This window comes from Candoia aspera, chromosome 3 (assembly GCF_035149785.1).
Source record: "Candoia aspera isolate rCanAsp1 chromosome 3, rCanAsp1.hap2, whole genome shotgun sequence".
Classification (NCBI taxonomy): domain Eukaryota; kingdom Metazoa; phylum Chordata; class Lepidosauria; order Squamata; family Boidae; genus Candoia; species Candoia aspera.
The window spans coordinates 116,693,661-116,712,285 of record NC_086155.1 but is presented as its reverse complement, the minus strand read 5'-3'; the positions used below and the strand labels follow the sequence as shown (position 1 = coordinate 116,712,285).

At 39.1% G+C, this 18,625-nt stretch overlaps 1 protein-coding gene across 1 annotated transcript in view; it reads right to left on the bottom strand.

Annotated features, from left to right (window-relative positions):
• The window catches only part of XRN2 (5'-3' exoribonuclease 2), a 79,388-nt gene extending 61,858 nt beyond the window's left edge, over nucleotides 1–17,530 (bottom strand). The window contains exons 1-6 of the mRNA XM_063298701.1: nucleotides 17,379–17,530; nucleotides 5,902–6,029; nucleotides 5,713–5,824; nucleotides 5,012–5,123; nucleotides 4,468–4,526; nucleotides 941–1,030 (exon numbers count right to left, since the gene is read on the bottom strand). Of these exons, the coding sequence (XP_063154771.1) occupies nucleotides 941–1,030; nucleotides 4,468–4,526; nucleotides 5,012–5,123; nucleotides 5,713–5,824; nucleotides 5,902–6,029; nucleotides 17,379–17,453 (576 nt within the window). The 5' untranslated portion in view covers nucleotides 17,454–17,530. The remainder of the gene's footprint in view (nucleotides 1–940; nucleotides 1,031–4,467; nucleotides 4,527–5,011; nucleotides 5,124–5,712; nucleotides 5,825–5,901; nucleotides 6,030–17,378) is intronic.
• Nucleotides 17,531–18,625: the final 1,095 nt, after the last annotated feature.

The window sequence follows — 18,625 nt, the reverse complement described above, 5'->3', positions numbered from 1 at the left end:
TAATTCTCATCTCCTTGCAATAGCAGATACATCTTCAGCACTTCAACCTCTTCAGCACTCCAATCATTCGGGTCTCCAATCATTCCTCCCCTGAATGCTCGTAGCCTGTCTCTAAGTTCTAGCAGTGTGGAATACCAGCTTATTCTCTTGCTTCTGGTTGTCACTGTCACCCACATAGAATGGTCCTTTGATTCTCTTCTTTTTCCAGTGTTGTTTCTTGGGCCAATTCTCACTTTAACCATCTCCTTTTAGTCCAAGAATCCTTAATCTTCTATGAGCTGAATTGTGAATATTCATTATTCCAATCCTTACTTTTTCCTTGAATACAGTTTAATGCATAGGTACCCTGTGTTTTTAGGCAGGAACACACAGATGTCACAAGCACTACGCCCGTTTTCTTCTTGCACTATTCCTCACAAGGAAGAATTGTTAAGGATTTTCTCTCTTTGAATTCATTTGTTGAACTCAAGTAGTTCTCCTTGTTCAGTCAACCTAGTGATTCAAATTTTCTCCCATGGGATTATGTCAAACAGGGAGGTTTCACTTTTCAAGGCACAGAAGGCTTTCTCTCCCCATTCATATGTTCTAGTATATAGTTTCCCATCCCCTTGCCATGCCTCTTCAGTATGAAATTTAAGATGTTCAAAGTTAAGATGACATTGTGAGAAGAAAAACATCTGCAGGTCTCATATAAGCCTAAATTATGCCTGCTAAATTAGATATTAATAAAAAATCTTGAGAACATATTGTATTAGTTGACTGAAATGTTATTTGATAAATACTTAAACAAAACATATTCTTTCTCCCACAAAAATTTCACATCTGACATAATACAGGAGGGAAAAAAGTTCCTGAACAATAGCTTAACAGTTATCCTATCTAAAATTTATTTACATTAGGAAATACACCTTGGAGTTACAGTCAAGAGAGTGGAACTTGCCGTTAAATTTTTCCATCCTGGATCATTGTTTAAACGATCAGCGATATAATACCGAAGACATTTAGCAAGATTGTCCATAAATTCTGTTCCCTATATAACAAGAACATAAAACAATGTTCAGAGACAAGATTGGGCAATTTTTTAAATATACATTTTAAAGCAGAACACAAATATCCACTAGTGTGAGTGGGTCAAAAAAATGAAACTTCTGAAGTTGTTAAGGCATTCTATTAAACACCTGGTTTGAGCATGGGCAGGGTCACTTAAAGAAAAATGAGTTTTGTTGAAACCTGACAAAAATTGTAGTAAGCATTCTTAGCCATAAACCAAAACTGATTTTAATCCTCACTCTAACCTGGCGCTACAGAGTTAATTAATACTGGCAGGGTTGTTTTAAAATAGTTTAACAAATTTACAGACACATAGACAATTTTCATGCATTTGAACACAGTAAGCTTAGCTTAGTTACCACTGAACATGCATGAACATATACAGGGGCTCTCCCATAAGAAATGTGATTGTAATCCTCCCCTTTTTGGATTGTTTGTTTATCTTTTCAGAACACACACAATGCATTGGCTTTTCCTGAATGGAACAATGCAGAGAGAAAACTTGTAAGTACATTTCAAGTTAACTATAAATTTCCAATTCATATTACTCTAGCCAGAAGACACCATCAAACCAGTTTGGATAATGTGGGGAATCTAACAATAAAACCATAATCAATTTTTTAAAAAATGATGGCTCCATTGGCCACAAGAAAACTTTCAGAAGATCCAACATATATGGTAAAGTAATGCCTTTACTAGGTGTAGTGGCAACACGGAAGACCATTGTATTTCGAGGAGTTTAAGTGACATTTTTTAATTTCTCCTTCATATTAAGAAAATTATAGAAGTTTAGAGTTCATTCTGAGCTATGTTTAGCCTGCTTGTTTTTCACTCTTGTTTGAAAAGCGGAGAGAAGAGAAAAACCCAAGGTCGTCTATGTTAGCACTAGCTTATCTGTATAGCTTCCCAGGCTCTTGGATTATGCCATAAACAGGTGCTCCAGATCCTGGGAACTATCTAGTCAAAGTCAGATCCTGCAGTCTCTGTACCATGGAAACAGGATCACAAGATTTTAGGGCCAGACTTTGATAAAAACCTGAGGATTGCCTTTTGAGTTTGGGAACTTGTGCACAGACCTGAGCGCTGATGCTGTGGAAACTGAGCCGCCCTGGGGTATCTCCGCTGTCATTATTAAGGGGCTCCTGACAGCCTATGGGAGACTGGATATCATCTTGCTTGGTACGTTTTTCTCCCTCCCTCCCTCCCTTCTTTCGTTATGCTCTTTAAGCTTCTGTTTAATCTGCCTAAACTGTGTTTCTTTTTAAATCTGTTTGCTTGAGTTAATAATAAAGCTTAAAATCTCTTTATTCACTGGTGTGCTTATTGTCTCTGGATCTAAAAGAACCAATTGCCTGGGCACCTGATCACTGCCTGGACACTTGGCAGAACACTAGGACCATCAAATGGCACAAATAAATGTCTGTTTAGAATCACTAGAACTATTCCTTAGGTAAGATGTTACAAAAAGCAACAGTTTACACCTAGCAATCAAGAACAAAAATGGATGAACTTCCACGTTCTGAAAACTTTAAGACTTCTAATATCCAATCTGTCTTCTGCCATAGACAAAGCTCATATGCTTCTTATGGCAAAAACATGAAGAAAGAAACTGGATGGGAAGAAGCAAGAGTCCAAAAATTAGGTCAGACTAAATGTGACCCATTGGGACATCATTTCAGAGATACTTCCTACCTAAACAGAGAAACAGAATGACCATGGGCTGGCAAAAAAGCAGTGGGGGTAGGAGCAACTTCTGACTTCCTGCCAGCTTCCCCACTGAGTTTCACTGTGGGAAGCTGGCAGAGAGCATCGGAAACCTACCTTCCTCCCTCTCTCCCTCTTCCTTCCTTCCTGCCTACTTACCCACTGGCCTTGGACTTACAACTTCCTGCCAGCTTTCCCACTGATTTTACTTGTGGAAAGCTGGCAGGGAGCACTGGCAATCACAATTGAGTTTAGACTTCCTACAAGCTCCCCCACTGACTTGTGGGAAGCGGTCAGGGAACACTGGAAATGATGATCATGTGACCGCGGCTGATCGTGGCAGCGCAGCGGTGCTGAAGCAGCCACAACTTCGCCAAATTTGGGGTTAGGATTTTGGACATATTCTGTAAATGCATTCTGTAAGTTAGCCCATTTGGGGTACCTTGGCTGAAAAATTGTTGTCTTATGATGCACTGTTTTGCCCAATTGAAGGTTACAGACAGACAGACATGAGAGTTTTAGTAGTATATAGATGTATCAGCTGTGAATTCTGCACTTTAAAAGTTGTACCAAAAAGATCTGCAATTATGTCAGCTGAGGTAGGGTGGAAAGTGAAAAAGGAAGCCATTGACACATTTATGACTAAGTCATAAGCTAAGATTACCATATCATCTGAATGTGCCCCAAATGAGACCTGAATCAGAAACATTATTAACTGTCATCTTTGCTGCTGTCTTCTTTCATAAGATGTTCTAAAACTGAATATTTTATTGCTATTCTGTAAGAGAGAGAGGTATATGTCCTCAGCAAATCAGAGATATTTTAAACTGACAGATAATCTATCTCCACCCCATGTCTATGCTTACCTCCAGGGTCCTGCAGAAAGAAAAATTCTCTTCCCTCTCTCCAACCCACTTCACTAACATTTCCCCTTTACGTTATTACACAGACGGTGAGGTGAGTTGGCCTAGAATGCTCTTATCTTTACACTCTGAATCTCACAAGATTCTGTTTCCAGATTTACGAAACATGTCACAACTATTAAATTGTGACATTACCCATAAAAACCATATGTATCTAGCATTGTGCAAATTTGAATTTTAAGAGTAAAAAATTAGGTTCTTATTTTAGCAACTGATGTGTTGAATTATAGAAATGAACTTCTTTTCATCCTCTCTCCCCATACAAACCCAACCCAAAGCAAGTATTTGACTTGGAAATACTTTTCTCAATAGCATTATTGTCTTTTGTATGACTTTGCCCTTCCATATTGTTCTTAGCAAACATGTGGCAAGGGAAGGGGAGAAGTGCACATGAGAAGAACTTTGGTGATACCATGGCACATTCAACTGAGAGCTAGAGAAAAAACAGCACAAGTGCACCTAGAGATATATCTTTTGACCTTTTAGTCTTCCATTTATATCTTGCTATAAGTTCCTACTTGGACTTGAGACTGCTACTACTGCAAACATTATAGCATCCTGATCTCTAAGATTTTTCCTGAGTAGTTCTGTAATGTAGCATTTTAGGTGGCACCTTCACCGTCTGCAAGCGCCAACAGTCTTTGCACAGAGAATTGCTAGACCTTAGCCTGCAATCAGAGTGCGGGATGACACTTAGAAACCTACAGCCAAGCAGTAGTTAATCAACCAATAGACAGTGACTGTAGCTATGTCCAGTCTCAGTTTGGGAGATAACAGTAGTCATACTTACTGGAGTTATGCAATTGCTGTCAAATCTTTCCTTAATTTCTTCTGGAGGTAGAAAGCCACCTTTAAAAAAATATGTAACAGAACTGATGACTAATCTGACAGAGAAAATTATGAGATGGAAGACGAAAGACACATATTTCATATCATTAATTTTTAACCCATAGCATTTTACTTTACTGGTAACTCTATTACGGAACTCACAATTAGATCTGATGGGGAAAAAAATACCACTTACCATAACTGTTCTAATCCAAACTAGCTGTTTACTTAATAAAAATTCCTTTATTTGGTGGATCTTATCTCAAGATAAGTTGTCACTGGATTCCAGTCATAGTGTTTTCAGTGTAAATTATAATTGATATTTTGGGAGCTGACCAGAATCTTGTGAATAAAGGTAAGACAGAAATCGTGCAACTCAATCAATCATGCATTTGCATGACTATTTCGCTTCACTAGATACAAGAATAAGCAAGGACAATAAGAAACATGGAAGAACCCTATCTTCAAATTACCTATTGATGAAAAATACTAGATTATCAATTTACCTTTCCCCAAAATTTCTTGTCTAATTCTCTGCTTCTCTTCTGTACTCTCCACTCCTTCTTTTGATGCTCTGAATCTTCTAGATCTTTGCTGATTCATCTTTGCCCGGGGAGCCTAGAAGAAGAGAATTAGGATTAACAATATAACTGACATCTTTGTTATTTTTTTTCATCCTTTTATTAAACCTTTGAAGTCTAGATTGGATCACTATATTTGAAAGTTTATATATAAGTTACACAGGCACATACAGTACATGCACACAAACAGCAGTATTTATTGACTGCTCCAGTATGAACAACTCTGGGCAGTTTTTAAGTACTATTAAATGCACAATTATATTAAGAATATTTTATTTGCTTCAGTTAAATGAGAAAAATCATAATCATTACTGACTTTCCCAAGTGTACAAGTCTCCATAAATAAATGTGCAATAGTTAAATATGCTTTCACTGTAGTCCACTGTGCCTCAGAGCTTTGTCACATATACCAAAGCAGTGATATTAGCTAGTTAAATAGCTAATAAACAGGAAATAAACATTAAATAGGATAAATAGGAAATAAACATTAAACTAATGTTAAAATACCATTTTTTTCAAATGTTTGTTTTGCAAAGTATTATTTTTCCTAAGGAAGCCTCATATCATTCAAATTGTTTTGGGGTGGTGGTGGAATTGAATAAGTGAGTGATTTTTTTGATACTTACCACTCCATCTATTGCCATGTAGAGAAGCCGCCTTGGTCTCACAATGTTGAATAGCCTGTCAATATACTCAAAAATTGCAACCATCATTTCATCTTCATTTTTGGGTGCTGGCCTGCAGTGTAAGGTACCACATTAATATTTCAAATACCAAAAATGCCAACTCCTTATTTAAGTAAAAATGCCACTCACTTGTCCTCAGGATGCGTACAAGGATGGATGATGCCATTCATATCCAAGTACAAATTATCAAATTCCACTTCATTGGGGTTCGGCTTACTGGTGTCAACCGGAATTTTGATACCATTACATTCTTTAGGCTGCAAACAGTAAATGATAAAGAGATGACTCTGAAATATTATGATCATATTCCAATCCAGAAGAAAATAAACCACATTCAAGGAAACCAAGCAGAAATAGAAAGGAAAAGAAATAGAATTTTTAAAAAGAGTAAGACATGGCACCACTACCCCATGGCTATCTTTTTTCCCCTTACTCCGGTTCCAGTACTTTTGGCAAAAAATAAAACATGTTTTGAACAAAACTATAACTTAAGAGACTTTTTAAAATACTGCTTAACATTTAATTCAGCAAGACTATGGACAAATGGGTTATACATTTACTTGGACCTGAAGCAGAGAAAGTGCTAGTTCCAGCATGGGAACATCCATTGTACCTGTCAGTGGTTCCTGTACAAGCCCAGAAAAAGGTGTGGCTTTTTAAAGGAGCTGCTGACATGTACAATGAGCATATCCCCATCACAGCTAAAGCACTTTTCCTGTTTTGGATCCAAACAGCTGTACATCTTTACAGTCTATTATAATTATGATTTTAAAACATAAAATTATTTTATACCCAGAGTATGACAATTTTAAAACAAAGCATATATAGAATATAACACCAGCTAGCTTTGCATCTATAATCTTTGTTCCAGAGAAGCAAATTGGCTGTGTGCATACACACACACACACCCCTGAAGCAGCCACATAAGCTTGGGAAAAAATCTGATTTAATTATTCAAATACAGGTGCTTAATATGCATTCTTACATAGTGACATACTTCTAAGGATTTGCATAGTGTCAATAAAAAACACGTAACAGCAACATTCAAATTAGCATGTTTCTTAAAGCTAAGGACAAAAGTTTTATGCTGCTTATTCATAAACAATACAAATTTACTGGAACATCCACTGTTTGTATTGTCTCCTTCTTCCTCACTGCAGATATTTCTACCTGCAATCTCACGTACCTCTGCACACTAACGTAAATTAGCAATTAGTTTTTTCTGGAATTGGCTCAGACTCTAATAAAGATTCTTGTAGTTTACAAGAATAAACAAACCCTCATGTGTCATAATGTGGAATTTTAACCCACCCAAAAGTAGAACAGATTCCCCCAAGAATATTTATGAATTTGAACCTTTATGTGCTCTAAATAGGTTCTAAAATAGAATTTTTCAATGTTTATAAGCATGAACAGAAGCCCATGCTCCATTCTTGCATTTTCCATTCCTGAGCATCATGCGGAGCCAGGGAAGGCTAAAAAGTTTAATTAATTTAATGTGTATTCATTTACTATTTTGTAGTAATGTCACACTTTAGTTCAGCAAGAGTGGTTATTGTAGTTATATTATACGTTCTCCTGTTCCAGGCTTCCCATCTGAATGAGAGTTATGAGTATTTGTATCTTGCACTGAGTACAAGGGCCATATTAGGAATTTTACTAATGTGAACTCAGTCTGTTGATCCCTTCCTCAGCTGACAGGATAGTCATGGATTTGATGCTGAGGACTTTCAGAATGATAATCTAAAATGCTGTCTCAACATGCCATTAGCTTAATAAATGTAGCAAGACAAGCTTGATTTGATTTTATCAGCCAGACAGTAGTGGTTTCCAAATCGAAGTTTTTTGTCAGCTTTATTTTCATGGTTATAAAGTTGGATTTCAGCTATCTCATTCAAACCCTGCCAATAAACAAAATCTGCCAGTGTTCCCTGATAAAGCCTGGGTGATCATCTATTTTAAAGAGTCTAATGAAAGAAATATCATCACTTTATAAGGAAGTCTGTTCCACTGTAAAACATTTCCTACCATCAGAATGGGTTTTATAAGTTAAGCAGAATACGTTATCTTGTAATTGATTCCATTTGTTTAAATCCTAACATCTAATACAACTTTTGTTCACATACTAACTTCTAAAGCAACAGAATTTTCAATAACACTAACTCCAGGGATGAGATATCTATTTCTAATTCCCCAAAAATAATGGATTCCCAATATTGACATTTCACAAGCAGCTGATAGTATTATAACCAAGTTACTTCCACTGAATAAAGCCCAAGCAGTTCCTTGTGTTAACCTGGATATTAGGGCAATTGAAGGAAGCTGAAAGACAGAATTTATATGGGACTAGACAGCCCGTTACCCACTGGGTCATTGTTTCAGAGATATTTCCTTACCTAAACAGAGAAACAGAATGACCACAGATGGGCAAAAAAACAGTGGGAGCAGGAGTGACTTCTGACTTCCTGCCAGCTTCCCCTTTGAGTTTCCTTGTGGGAAGCTGGCAGGAAGCACCGGTAACCCACCTTCCTTCCCTTCCTCCCTCCCAGTTACTTCCTTCTCCCTCCCTCCACTTTTCTTCCTTCCTTCCCTCCTGCCCTCCCTGTTCCTCCTTTCCTTTCCTTCCCTCCCTTCCTCCCTATTCCTTCCTCCCTCCCTCCCTCTGAAAGAGTGTGAGGGGGTATGCGAGAGGTGCCATGCAGATTGGGGAGGGAGTATGGGGGTGCAGTGCAGGTTGGGAAGGGTGTGCAGGGGTGCATGCGAGGTGCCGCGCAGGTCAGGCACATGGGGGTGCAGTGCGGGTTGGGAAGGGTGTTTGGGTGTGTGTGAGAGGTGCACATCCTGCCTGCTTCTCCACTGACTTGTGGGGAACTGTCATGGAGCACTGGAAATGATGATCACGTGACCATGGCTGACTGCGGCAGCACTGAAGCAACCACAGCTTTGCCAAATTTCATTCCCTTGGGAGTAATGGGCCCCAGCATTCTGTAAGTTAGCCCATTTGAGGTGCCTTGCTTCAAAAATTGTTGCCCTCTGATGCACCATTTCACCCAATTGAAGGTTACAAACAGACAGAGATGAGAGTTTTAGTAGTATTATAAAGGCTTATGATGAAATTAACCAAACACAAGAACTCCTTACTGAGCCTACGTTATTGTGGTGAAGATGATTTTTCCTCCTTGAGTATTGTGTGCGTTCAGTATTATTCAACAGAGCATTTCAAAATGGTCTGAAGCCTTCCCAATAATCATAAAATACACATAGCTGGAACCCTTAGTAATATGATGTGACATGTTTGCAAGTCACTTATGGCAGATATAAGTGATTTTGTCCTGCAGACAGACAAGTTCAGCTGACTACCTATACCAGGGTTTCTCAACCAGGGTTCTGTGAAACCCAAGGGTTCCATGAGAGGTCACCAGGGGTTCCCTGGGAGATCACAATTTATTTTAAAAAATATTTCAAATTCGGGCAACTTCATATTAAAGAGGTAAGTTTCATTCTTTATGTTTAGTTTAAGAACACTGTTAATGCATATATACAGGCCTACACATGAAACAAATATAGTAATTTTGTAACTTCTGGCCTATATTTGAGCCTGAACGTTCAGGGGTTCCCCAAGGCCTGAAAAATATTTCAGGGGTTCCTCCAGGGTCAAAAGGTTGAGAAAGGCTGACCTATACATTTCATTCTTGCTCTTTTGGCAAATTTCTTTGACAAAAAGATAAAAAGATTAGTGGGTATGGGACATGATATATACTGTTTGTACAGGGGCTGAATATGAGCTTATTTTAAAAAAGGTAGTAATTTAATCCCTCTGGGCCCAGAGGCCAAAGAGCTATAGGCTAATAGCTAATATATTCTTCACTGGCAAACGCTCAAGCAGTTGGTAAATGACAAGCTTCAGCATAAACAGACATTTTTGTCTAGATCCATTTCAATTGACACAGAAACTGTGAGATAACTCTGGGGAATCTTATTGTATAAATATTCTCAGAATTCTCAATGGGTTTCATTATAATCAACTATGAATATTTCTGCATGGAGTAGGCTGTGCTGACTGGTATCAAATATACTTTTCCTGAGAAGTTTTACTATTGTGTAAATAGCCAATTTTTAAAAAAATATTGCAGGTAAATTTCTTGGCATTCATACCAATACCACAGGCTGCAAATGCTCAGAGCTGTAATCCCACACAGGCAGTTCTCGCCTAATGATGGTAATTGGGACTGGAATTTCCATCGCTAAGCGATACAGCCATAAAGCATAACATTGTGTGACCACATCACTTAGCAATGGCAATCCTGGCAGTGCCCGTTGCCGTCGTTTAGTGAGGATCACGGGTCATTAAGTGAGGACCACCTCGCAATTTCCTGCCGGTTTTCAACAAGCAAAGTCAATGGGGAAGCTGGCAGGAAGCTGGAAGTCCGGGGCAGCTTGCAAGCAGGCGGGTAAGTGGCTGCTGTGGAGTGGCACGAGTGAGGCCGGGTGGGGGGTGGCTGCTGCCAGGTGTAGGGGGTGCACCAGTGGCTGCCATGGTGCTACACAAGCATGTATGCGGTGCAGAGTGTGAGTGGGGGGTGCTGCTGTGATCATGCGTGTGCTACAGAGTACAAGATTTTGTTATGACCCCATTTTTCTCAACTGCAGAACATCTGAACTTTTGAGTTTTGTTTCAGTGGAACATGGGATACTTGGAACAGTCCAACAGAAATTTTTGAGTGGAGTTATTAGTTTTGAGTTTAGAACTTTTTTCTGTTTTACTACACAGGCAAAATAAAATGGATAAGCTCTATTCTTTTCTTGATGGAATAGCTGGTTGCAGAAAATATTGTTTCTTTTTAAAATAAAAGTACTTTTCTCTAGGACTTGTGAGAGAGGGGTGGCTTGAGGTATACATATCCATATTCTCAAAAATGGACATCCATTAAAAACAGCACATACTGTACTGTTTACTAATACAAATATTCTCCCAATCCTGTTTTTAGCTTCTAGCAGTTCAAAGCCCTTCAAAACAGCTAGAATTGAAAGATGTTGATAAAAAGTTGTGTCATGATCCCATCTTCCTGAGACCCATAACTTATTCAAAGCTTCACTAGTAATTTTCTCACACACTGTACATACACATAGATGGCTCTATGTCAGCTGATAGAAAATTGTCTTTATTATTTTATAGCTGTCCTGGCCTGCTCAGTTTGGCACATAAAAAATTAGTAGCATAGTCTGACTAGGTGTTACACTGTAAAGTGTAAACCAAATTTGTCCAAGTCCAAACACAAACAGTTCCAGCTGGTAGAAATACAGAGGGACAAGGAATTGCCTCCTTCTGTTCATTTATTCTCAGGCACTGACATTTCCAGAGACCGGGCGGCCCTTGCCTAGTTGCAGAATCCAAATCATTAGCACGCCGAGGCTAGTTTCTGACTCCTTGCTCTTTATTCTCCTTTGAAGAACGCATGTCTAATTGGGCCCTGACAATAGCTTATACAGAATATCCTTTGAAAATTCTGAAAACCTACTCTGATTGAACAGACTGACTCTAGCTACTAATCAAAACAAATTGCAAATCACTTGGGGTGGGGACGTGGAATAGAGAGATTATTGGAAAGTTATTCCCACTCATTAACTAGCATGATTAGAAAAGCAAGAACATTAAAATGTTTGAATTAAGGAATGAGCTTGTTTTAGGCAGATACTTAACTATTTCATGTTTAAACTTCATATGCAATTATTGAATTTAAAACTTCATGAAGAGTTTGCTGTTGTGAACCCCAGTACTCATGGGGCATGGGGAACAGGATCTTTTTGCCTCAGTTGTGGTATCCATATTGCACCCAAGGATAACATGGAAGTCATGACGCACCACAAACTTTTTTAAATAGAAAAAAATTTACAGCATGTGATGTCTCAGATAGCAATAGCTTAGATGGGTTTCAGTCTGTTTAGGGGCTGTTCCCCCATTGTACAAGATTGTATGGTATTGCTAGTGTTTCAAGATTGCCAGCCTCTGCAACAGACTGTCCTAACATACGGCCTTGTCGCTAGAGCCATATTTTGGGAGGCATTTGAATTTCATTATGTATTCCTTGCTATTTTTTATAATATTGTATAGTGATTTTGATGTCTTCATTACTTGCATCTCTATGTTGTTAATTACGCTGAATTCTACTTGTAAAGCAAAGAATAAACATATGTTTCAAAATAAATTTAGCACTAAAGTCTAGTTCTAGATAGGCAGAATTGGAAGAAAAGCATGACCTGTCCATTAATATTCTGTTTGCTTAAAAGGGTGTAATGGATAATATTATGAATTTTGATGGAATTAGGGCCATGATACATTATTTCCTCATTTAAATTACAATTACTCAATATTTTCATTGTTTTTAATCCCAATTATATATTGGGGAGTTGAACATCATTTGAAATCAGCTGAATAAAGTGATCTGTAAGTCCTGTAAATAAAATCAAATAAGTGAAAGATAGTTAGCTGCACCCAATTCCCACTCATATCTTTTTACAAGACTGTTTTTTTTCTTTCTGAGACTAAGCTACTTGCCTTCAACTTTCCATGATTTTTAAAGTAACGTAAAGTAATATATTTGCATAGATATCAAGGTCAAATATGTGCAGGTGTCCACAAGGAATGCAGTGGAGAGGCAAAGGATGATAATGTGCCTCATGATGTCATAGCGCAAATGTTGCACTTCCATGTTGTAGTGACACCATGTCTGATGCAAGCATGTAAACTGCATCATTTGTGCTATGACATCATGAGGCACATTATCATCCTTTGCCTCTCCACTGCATTCCTTGTGGACACCTGCACATATTTGACCTTGCTGGGGGAAGAGTTCTTTCTACCATGCTGAATCCTCTAACTTGTCTGTGGGATTGTCATGTTTTATTCACCAATCAAGTTCATTATAATATTTTCATACATACATACATACATACATACTAACAGCATACGATCGCAACATTCTTATAAATCAAGATACAAAGTGACTACAGTGTTCTTACATTAAAAATCTCTATTTTACCCCAACTTCCCAACCTGTTTACGTATTCAAATACTAGTCTGTCTGATATTAATTTAACATACCATAGCCTATCCTGCTCTAGCTTTCAAAACTGAATCTGTCATGGGCACTGATGGTGAGCAGGAGGGGGCCCCTATTCAGGGGGGAAAACGCATGCGTAGTACTGAGGAGTTAAGCAGCCATTCAAAGAGACAGAACAGACCCGCCTTGGCTTTGGGGTTTATCTGTATGGGTTTTCTCACGCTTCTTCAGTTTGTTAGGATTTTCTGTCTAATGTAGCAGTAATAAACACTAGAGACCTATTCCTTGTCTCAGCGTGGTTCCTGGCTGTTAGGACAGAATCTACTGAAACGGTAAACTCATAGCATGTGAATTAAATACAGTGACCTTACATTTTTAGCACAGGAAAGCAAACATGACTTAGATGGATGACTCATATGATTGGAATACAGTAATCAAAGGATACAATCTGTTCAAAATAGACTACAAAGAGAGAAAGAGTTGCACTGTCCATTAAAAGTATCCATACACGTTCAGAAATCCAAGCAAGTAATCTTGGTGAAAGTGTCTGGGTTGAAATGAATAAAAGCAATACAAGTACCACAAACAACTGTACTACAGCCCACTCAAGAAAACAATCATAAAGAATACTGACTCAAAAGTTCATGGTCTTTATGGTCTATATACTAATGTTCAGAGCACAGGAAATATAAAAGGAAGGTAAATGCATTTTAATAGATGCAGCAAGAGACACAGTGGGATGGATATAATAGCAACTAAATAATACAATTTTCTTAAAAGAATCAAAAACAATAGAAAGGATAAAGGATTCATATTGTAGGTTAAAAAAATCTACATCCACACAGAACTCCCACTTAGTGGCACTGTTATGAGCATTTCTGTTAAAATACATTGAAGGAGAAATAAAAGCAGCACCTTTCTATTATAGACTGTTCATTTGATTCTGAAGATGTGGATGGTTTCCAGAAGCAAACTGCAGATAATTCAAAAGGGCATGAAGTCATAGTGATGCAGTCTTTAATTACTCCAACATCTGTTGGGAGACAACTCTAGTCCTTCCAGAACAATACCTTTCTGGCTGATATCTTCTCATTCAGTGAGTGGTAGATGATACAAGAGGTTCAACTATCCTTCAGTTGAGCCTAACCAATGGGGAACAGTTGGCCAATGAAGAGGAAGAAAAAGAAATACCGAGGGAAAGTGACTGACTATGTGGTTGTAGAGTTCCTGAGTTTAAGGGAAACTGAGCTAACAGTAATGAAATGCTTATCTTGCACTTCAAGAAAGTAGTTTTTAATAGAGTCCAAGCAATGATAAGTAGAATTGCATGACAAGAGAAGTTGATGAGAAAATAATTGAGCATAGTTAAAGCTTCCTAAAAAAGGAGAATCAATTCCAAAATAGAGCCGAGGGGAGAAAGAGAGAGACAGAGAAAAGGAAGACAGTAAAACAAGCCAATTCGACTGTGCAAAAACACAGGGGGCGGGGGGGCAACATACAGAGGGTGGGAAAAGGGCTAGATCATCAAGGAAAAGTGCACAGAGATAGCCTAAAACTGTAGAGATGATGTCAGACATGTAAAAGCTCAGAATAAGCTGAGTTTGGAAAATGAGGTCAAGAAAAGGCTTTTAAAGACATCTTTAAAATACAATGAAATGATGAGTAGCAAACAAAAGGTGGAAATGCTTGACTCCTAATTTGCTCAGTCTTCTACAACAAAGTGTTCCAACAAGCAATTCTAAAGAGCAAGCATAAATTTGATAGCAGGGAATATCTGACTACTTTGAAAATGGTCAAATGTTCAAAGCCAAATGAACTTGTTTATGCTCTCAAATTATTATTTTTAAGACATTCTGGAGAGAGTGTTAGATGAAGGAACTACAGATTAATCAGTAGCCTGGGAAGATCATAGGTGCTCACTGTGGTAGCACACTTACTAAAAGTGGAACAAAACAAAGAACATGAGAAGACTGAAGAACAGATTGTAATGTCATCAATCTGCAAGCACTTTGAAAACAATGCAGTAACAGAAATAATTACAGATAGTCCTCAATTTACGACAGCAATTGGGATCGGAATTGCCATTGCTAAGTGACAGGGTCATAAAATGTGAAGTCAGGTGACCATGCCACTTAGCGATGGCAGTCCTGGTTGTCATAGTTAAGCAAGGATTGTGCAGGTCATTAAGTGACTGCGACTTCCAACTTCTTGCCAGTTTCCTGCTTGTGGGAAGCTGGCAGGGAAGACTGCAAATTGTGATCATGTGACCACAGGATGCTGCAATGGTCAGAAATCCAGGCCAGTTGCAAGTGCCCAGATCATGATCACATGACCATGGGGTGCCGTGATGGCCAGAACTCCAAGGATCGGTTATAAATTCCCCTTGTTCAGCACCATTGCAAGTTTGAACAGTCACTGAACAAATGGATGTAAGCTGAGGATCAGCTGTATGAATTTGTTAAAACAAAGTCCTTATCCACTGAAAGGAGATATTCGGTGCAGTGCCAAAAGATTCAGACCTGGATCTTGTACTCCCCAACCTTTTTATTATTTCATAAGAAGATGAAGGAATGTTTTTCAGACTTGCAAATGATATAACAGTGATCAGGCTAGCTAATTCCTTGTAAGAGAGAAGTAAAATTCAAAATTATTTTGATATGTTAGATATATGGTCTGAAAATATTGCATAGAAAGTTATGCACTTAAGAAACAGAAATCATAGGTATAGAATGGAAACATCTGGTTCAGTAATACTAACTGGTGAAAAAGATCTTGGAATAAAAGTCCATTCACATCAGCTTCCAAATTGAATAAATAAATAATCAACACAATGAAGGTAAATGCAATCTGAGACTGTATCAACATAAGTATACTTTCTAAATCATACAAACTAATTGTCCCACTCTGGTGCCATTGCATACCGAATACAATTCTAGGATTCACACTTTAAGAAAGATTCAAAGAAACTAGGATAGGTACAAAGAAAGATGAGAATGATCAGAGGACTGGAAACAAATCCCACCTGGAAAGATTGAAGGAACTGTGTTAAGCCTTGAAAAAAGACTACTGAGGACATGACAGCACTCTTCGGGTACAAAATAAACATACCTGTTCTGTATTCCATAGATTAAAGAACATGGAAAAATAGATTTAGGTCAGCAGAAGTAGATTTCAGTTACACACTAAGAAAAACATTCTAACGATAAAAAGCAGAAAATGTGGGAAAAGTGGAAAATAGGGAACCAGACTTAATGACATAAATGGCCCCTTCCAACTCTGTAATTTTATTACTCTGCTAGCCAACTTATTGTGTCAGGCTTTTACAAAAGCAAGAACAAAGAATGTTTATAACAGGTTTGATCTGGGAAGTTTACTGTAGAAGTTTACTGTAGAACACCTTAAGTAGCAGCATTTTATTAACAGGCTTGACAGTTATGAGGCAGGGGTGTAGAAGCAGCAAATTATTCCTACACGTGCAAATGTGCTAAAGTCAGGCAGTACTTCTGCCTACTCAGTCATCCACTCTATTTAGAGAATTGGCTTTACGAAACTCAGCCAGATTCAGTAAACAACCTGAAGCTTGTTTATTCGTTCAGTTGCTTCCCACTCTTCATGACTTCATGGACCAGCCCACGCCAGAGCTTCCTGTCAGTCGTCAACACCCCCAGCTCCCCCAGGGACGAGTCCGTCACCTCTAGAATATCATCCATCCATCTTGCCCTTGGTCGGCCCCTCTTCCTTTTGCCCTCCACTCTACCTAGCATCAGCACCTTCTCCAGGCTGTCCTGTCTTCTCATTATGTGGCCAAAGTATTTCAGTTTTGCCTTTAATATCATTCCCTCAAGTGAGCAGTCTGGCTTTATTTCCTGGAGGATGGACTGGTTTGACCTTCTTGCAGTCCAAGGCACTCTCAGAATTTTCCTCCAACACCACAGTTCAAAAGCATCGATCTTCCTTCTCTCAGCCTTCCTTATGGTCCAGCTCTTGCAGCCGTATGTTACTACTGGGAATACCATTGCTTTAACTATGCGGACCTTTGTTGCCAGTGTGATGTCTCTGCTCTTAACTATTTTATCAAGATTTGTCATTGCTCTTCTCCCAAGGATAACAACCTAGCTAAACAATGATTTTTTTATGAACCTGATAAAGAATATCATAAACACCCTGACTTTAATCTCCTAGATCCTCTTCAACAGGAAAATAATATAACCAACCGAAAGCACTATATGAACGGTTAGTAAGTTGGAAGAGCGGGCACATGGCTTGTGCACGTTCCTGTTTGGATTTTGAAAACCGAAACACGCTGTGCATCACTGTTGCAAAAAGTCAGAACCACCGACTACGAAGCCCGACAAGTAATTCCACGAGTAAGTGGCAGCGTTGGTTCTCCGGAGACCCAACATCTCGCGAGAGCAATAACCCGCCCGGAGAGATCCCCCAGCTCTTCCGTTCTTCCTCTTTTCGGCCTAATCAACGCGGGATCAAAAGCCGCGGCAACGCAGCGCTAGCGGCCATCCAGCCAAACGCCCTTCCTCTCTGGCTCACCTTTTCTTCAGTGCAGGACACGATGATCGAGGGGTATTTGCGGCTCAGCCACCGGAAAAATGCCGGGACCCCCATTGGTCACCCCGTATCCTCGGACGCGCACACCGTTCCACGATAAAACCGGCGACGAAAGACGTCCGGATCACCAGGTCACTCACAGCACGATGGGTAAAGGACGGAACTGCGCAGCGCGTAGGGTGACGTAACCAATGACGCAAATTCTCCACCTCCCCTAGTCGAAGCGAACGGAAGAATGGTTTCAGTTTCGAGTGGTAGTTGGAGAGATGGGGCGGTCTTGCGGCAGGAAAGGACGGGCGGATACGTAGGGTAGCATTGGGCACTTACTGATAGCCAGTAAACTTAGTTAGAAGTAATATTGAGTGGAGGACATTTTGGGAAACTCGCTAGCATATCCGTCAATTTATGCTCTATTTTGCCTGTTCAGAAACTGCTTCTTCTAATTTTACCGGCTGGCTTACCGCTCCCTCCATATATCCGAATTTGGCATACTCCGTATTTGAAGTTATAACCCAATGGATTTCACCCTTGCTCAATCCGGCGGCCTGCAGGTGAACTGGCCTTCTGTACCCATCATCAGAATTTATGGTATGGAAGTTCCACGCATCTGGCATGGAACTGGGTGTAGAAGGGCGCTGTATTGTGTGTTCAGTGAAGGAATCCTATTCTGCGGTAGAGCACTTTTTTTTTTTTTTGCATACTCAGGATCTGTATTGGAATCCTCCCTTAACAGGAGCCGCTCTCTGGAGTTGAAGCAAGAGCTTTGCTAGAATGCTGCTGCTGGACTAGAGACCTAGTGAATAACACAGTGCCCTTTTCCATTATTTGTTTCTGATTGTGGTGGGCAGGGAGACATATTGGGAGCACCATGGGGACAGCCCATTTGATTAACTGTTTAATTTCAATGGAAAATATTTATCCATTTAATTCCTCCATTGCAGAGTGCATTACAGGGCAGAGAAATCTCAGTTGCCTGATTTGCACATCTTGTTTCATGATGAGTTACATGTTATTTATAGAACAAATCATTAACTGGCATGTTGCATATACTCAGCCAGTTGTGATTTGTTAAGGCAAACAGATTTGGTCTACAAAACTCCAGGTGATCACTAGATGAAAGCAGAGTTTTTGCTGCTGCTCTGCTATCATTTGGACCTGAAATGAAAAAAATAGATCTTGCAAATCAGAAGATCAATGGCCATCATTGTGTTTAAATTATTTATCTCACT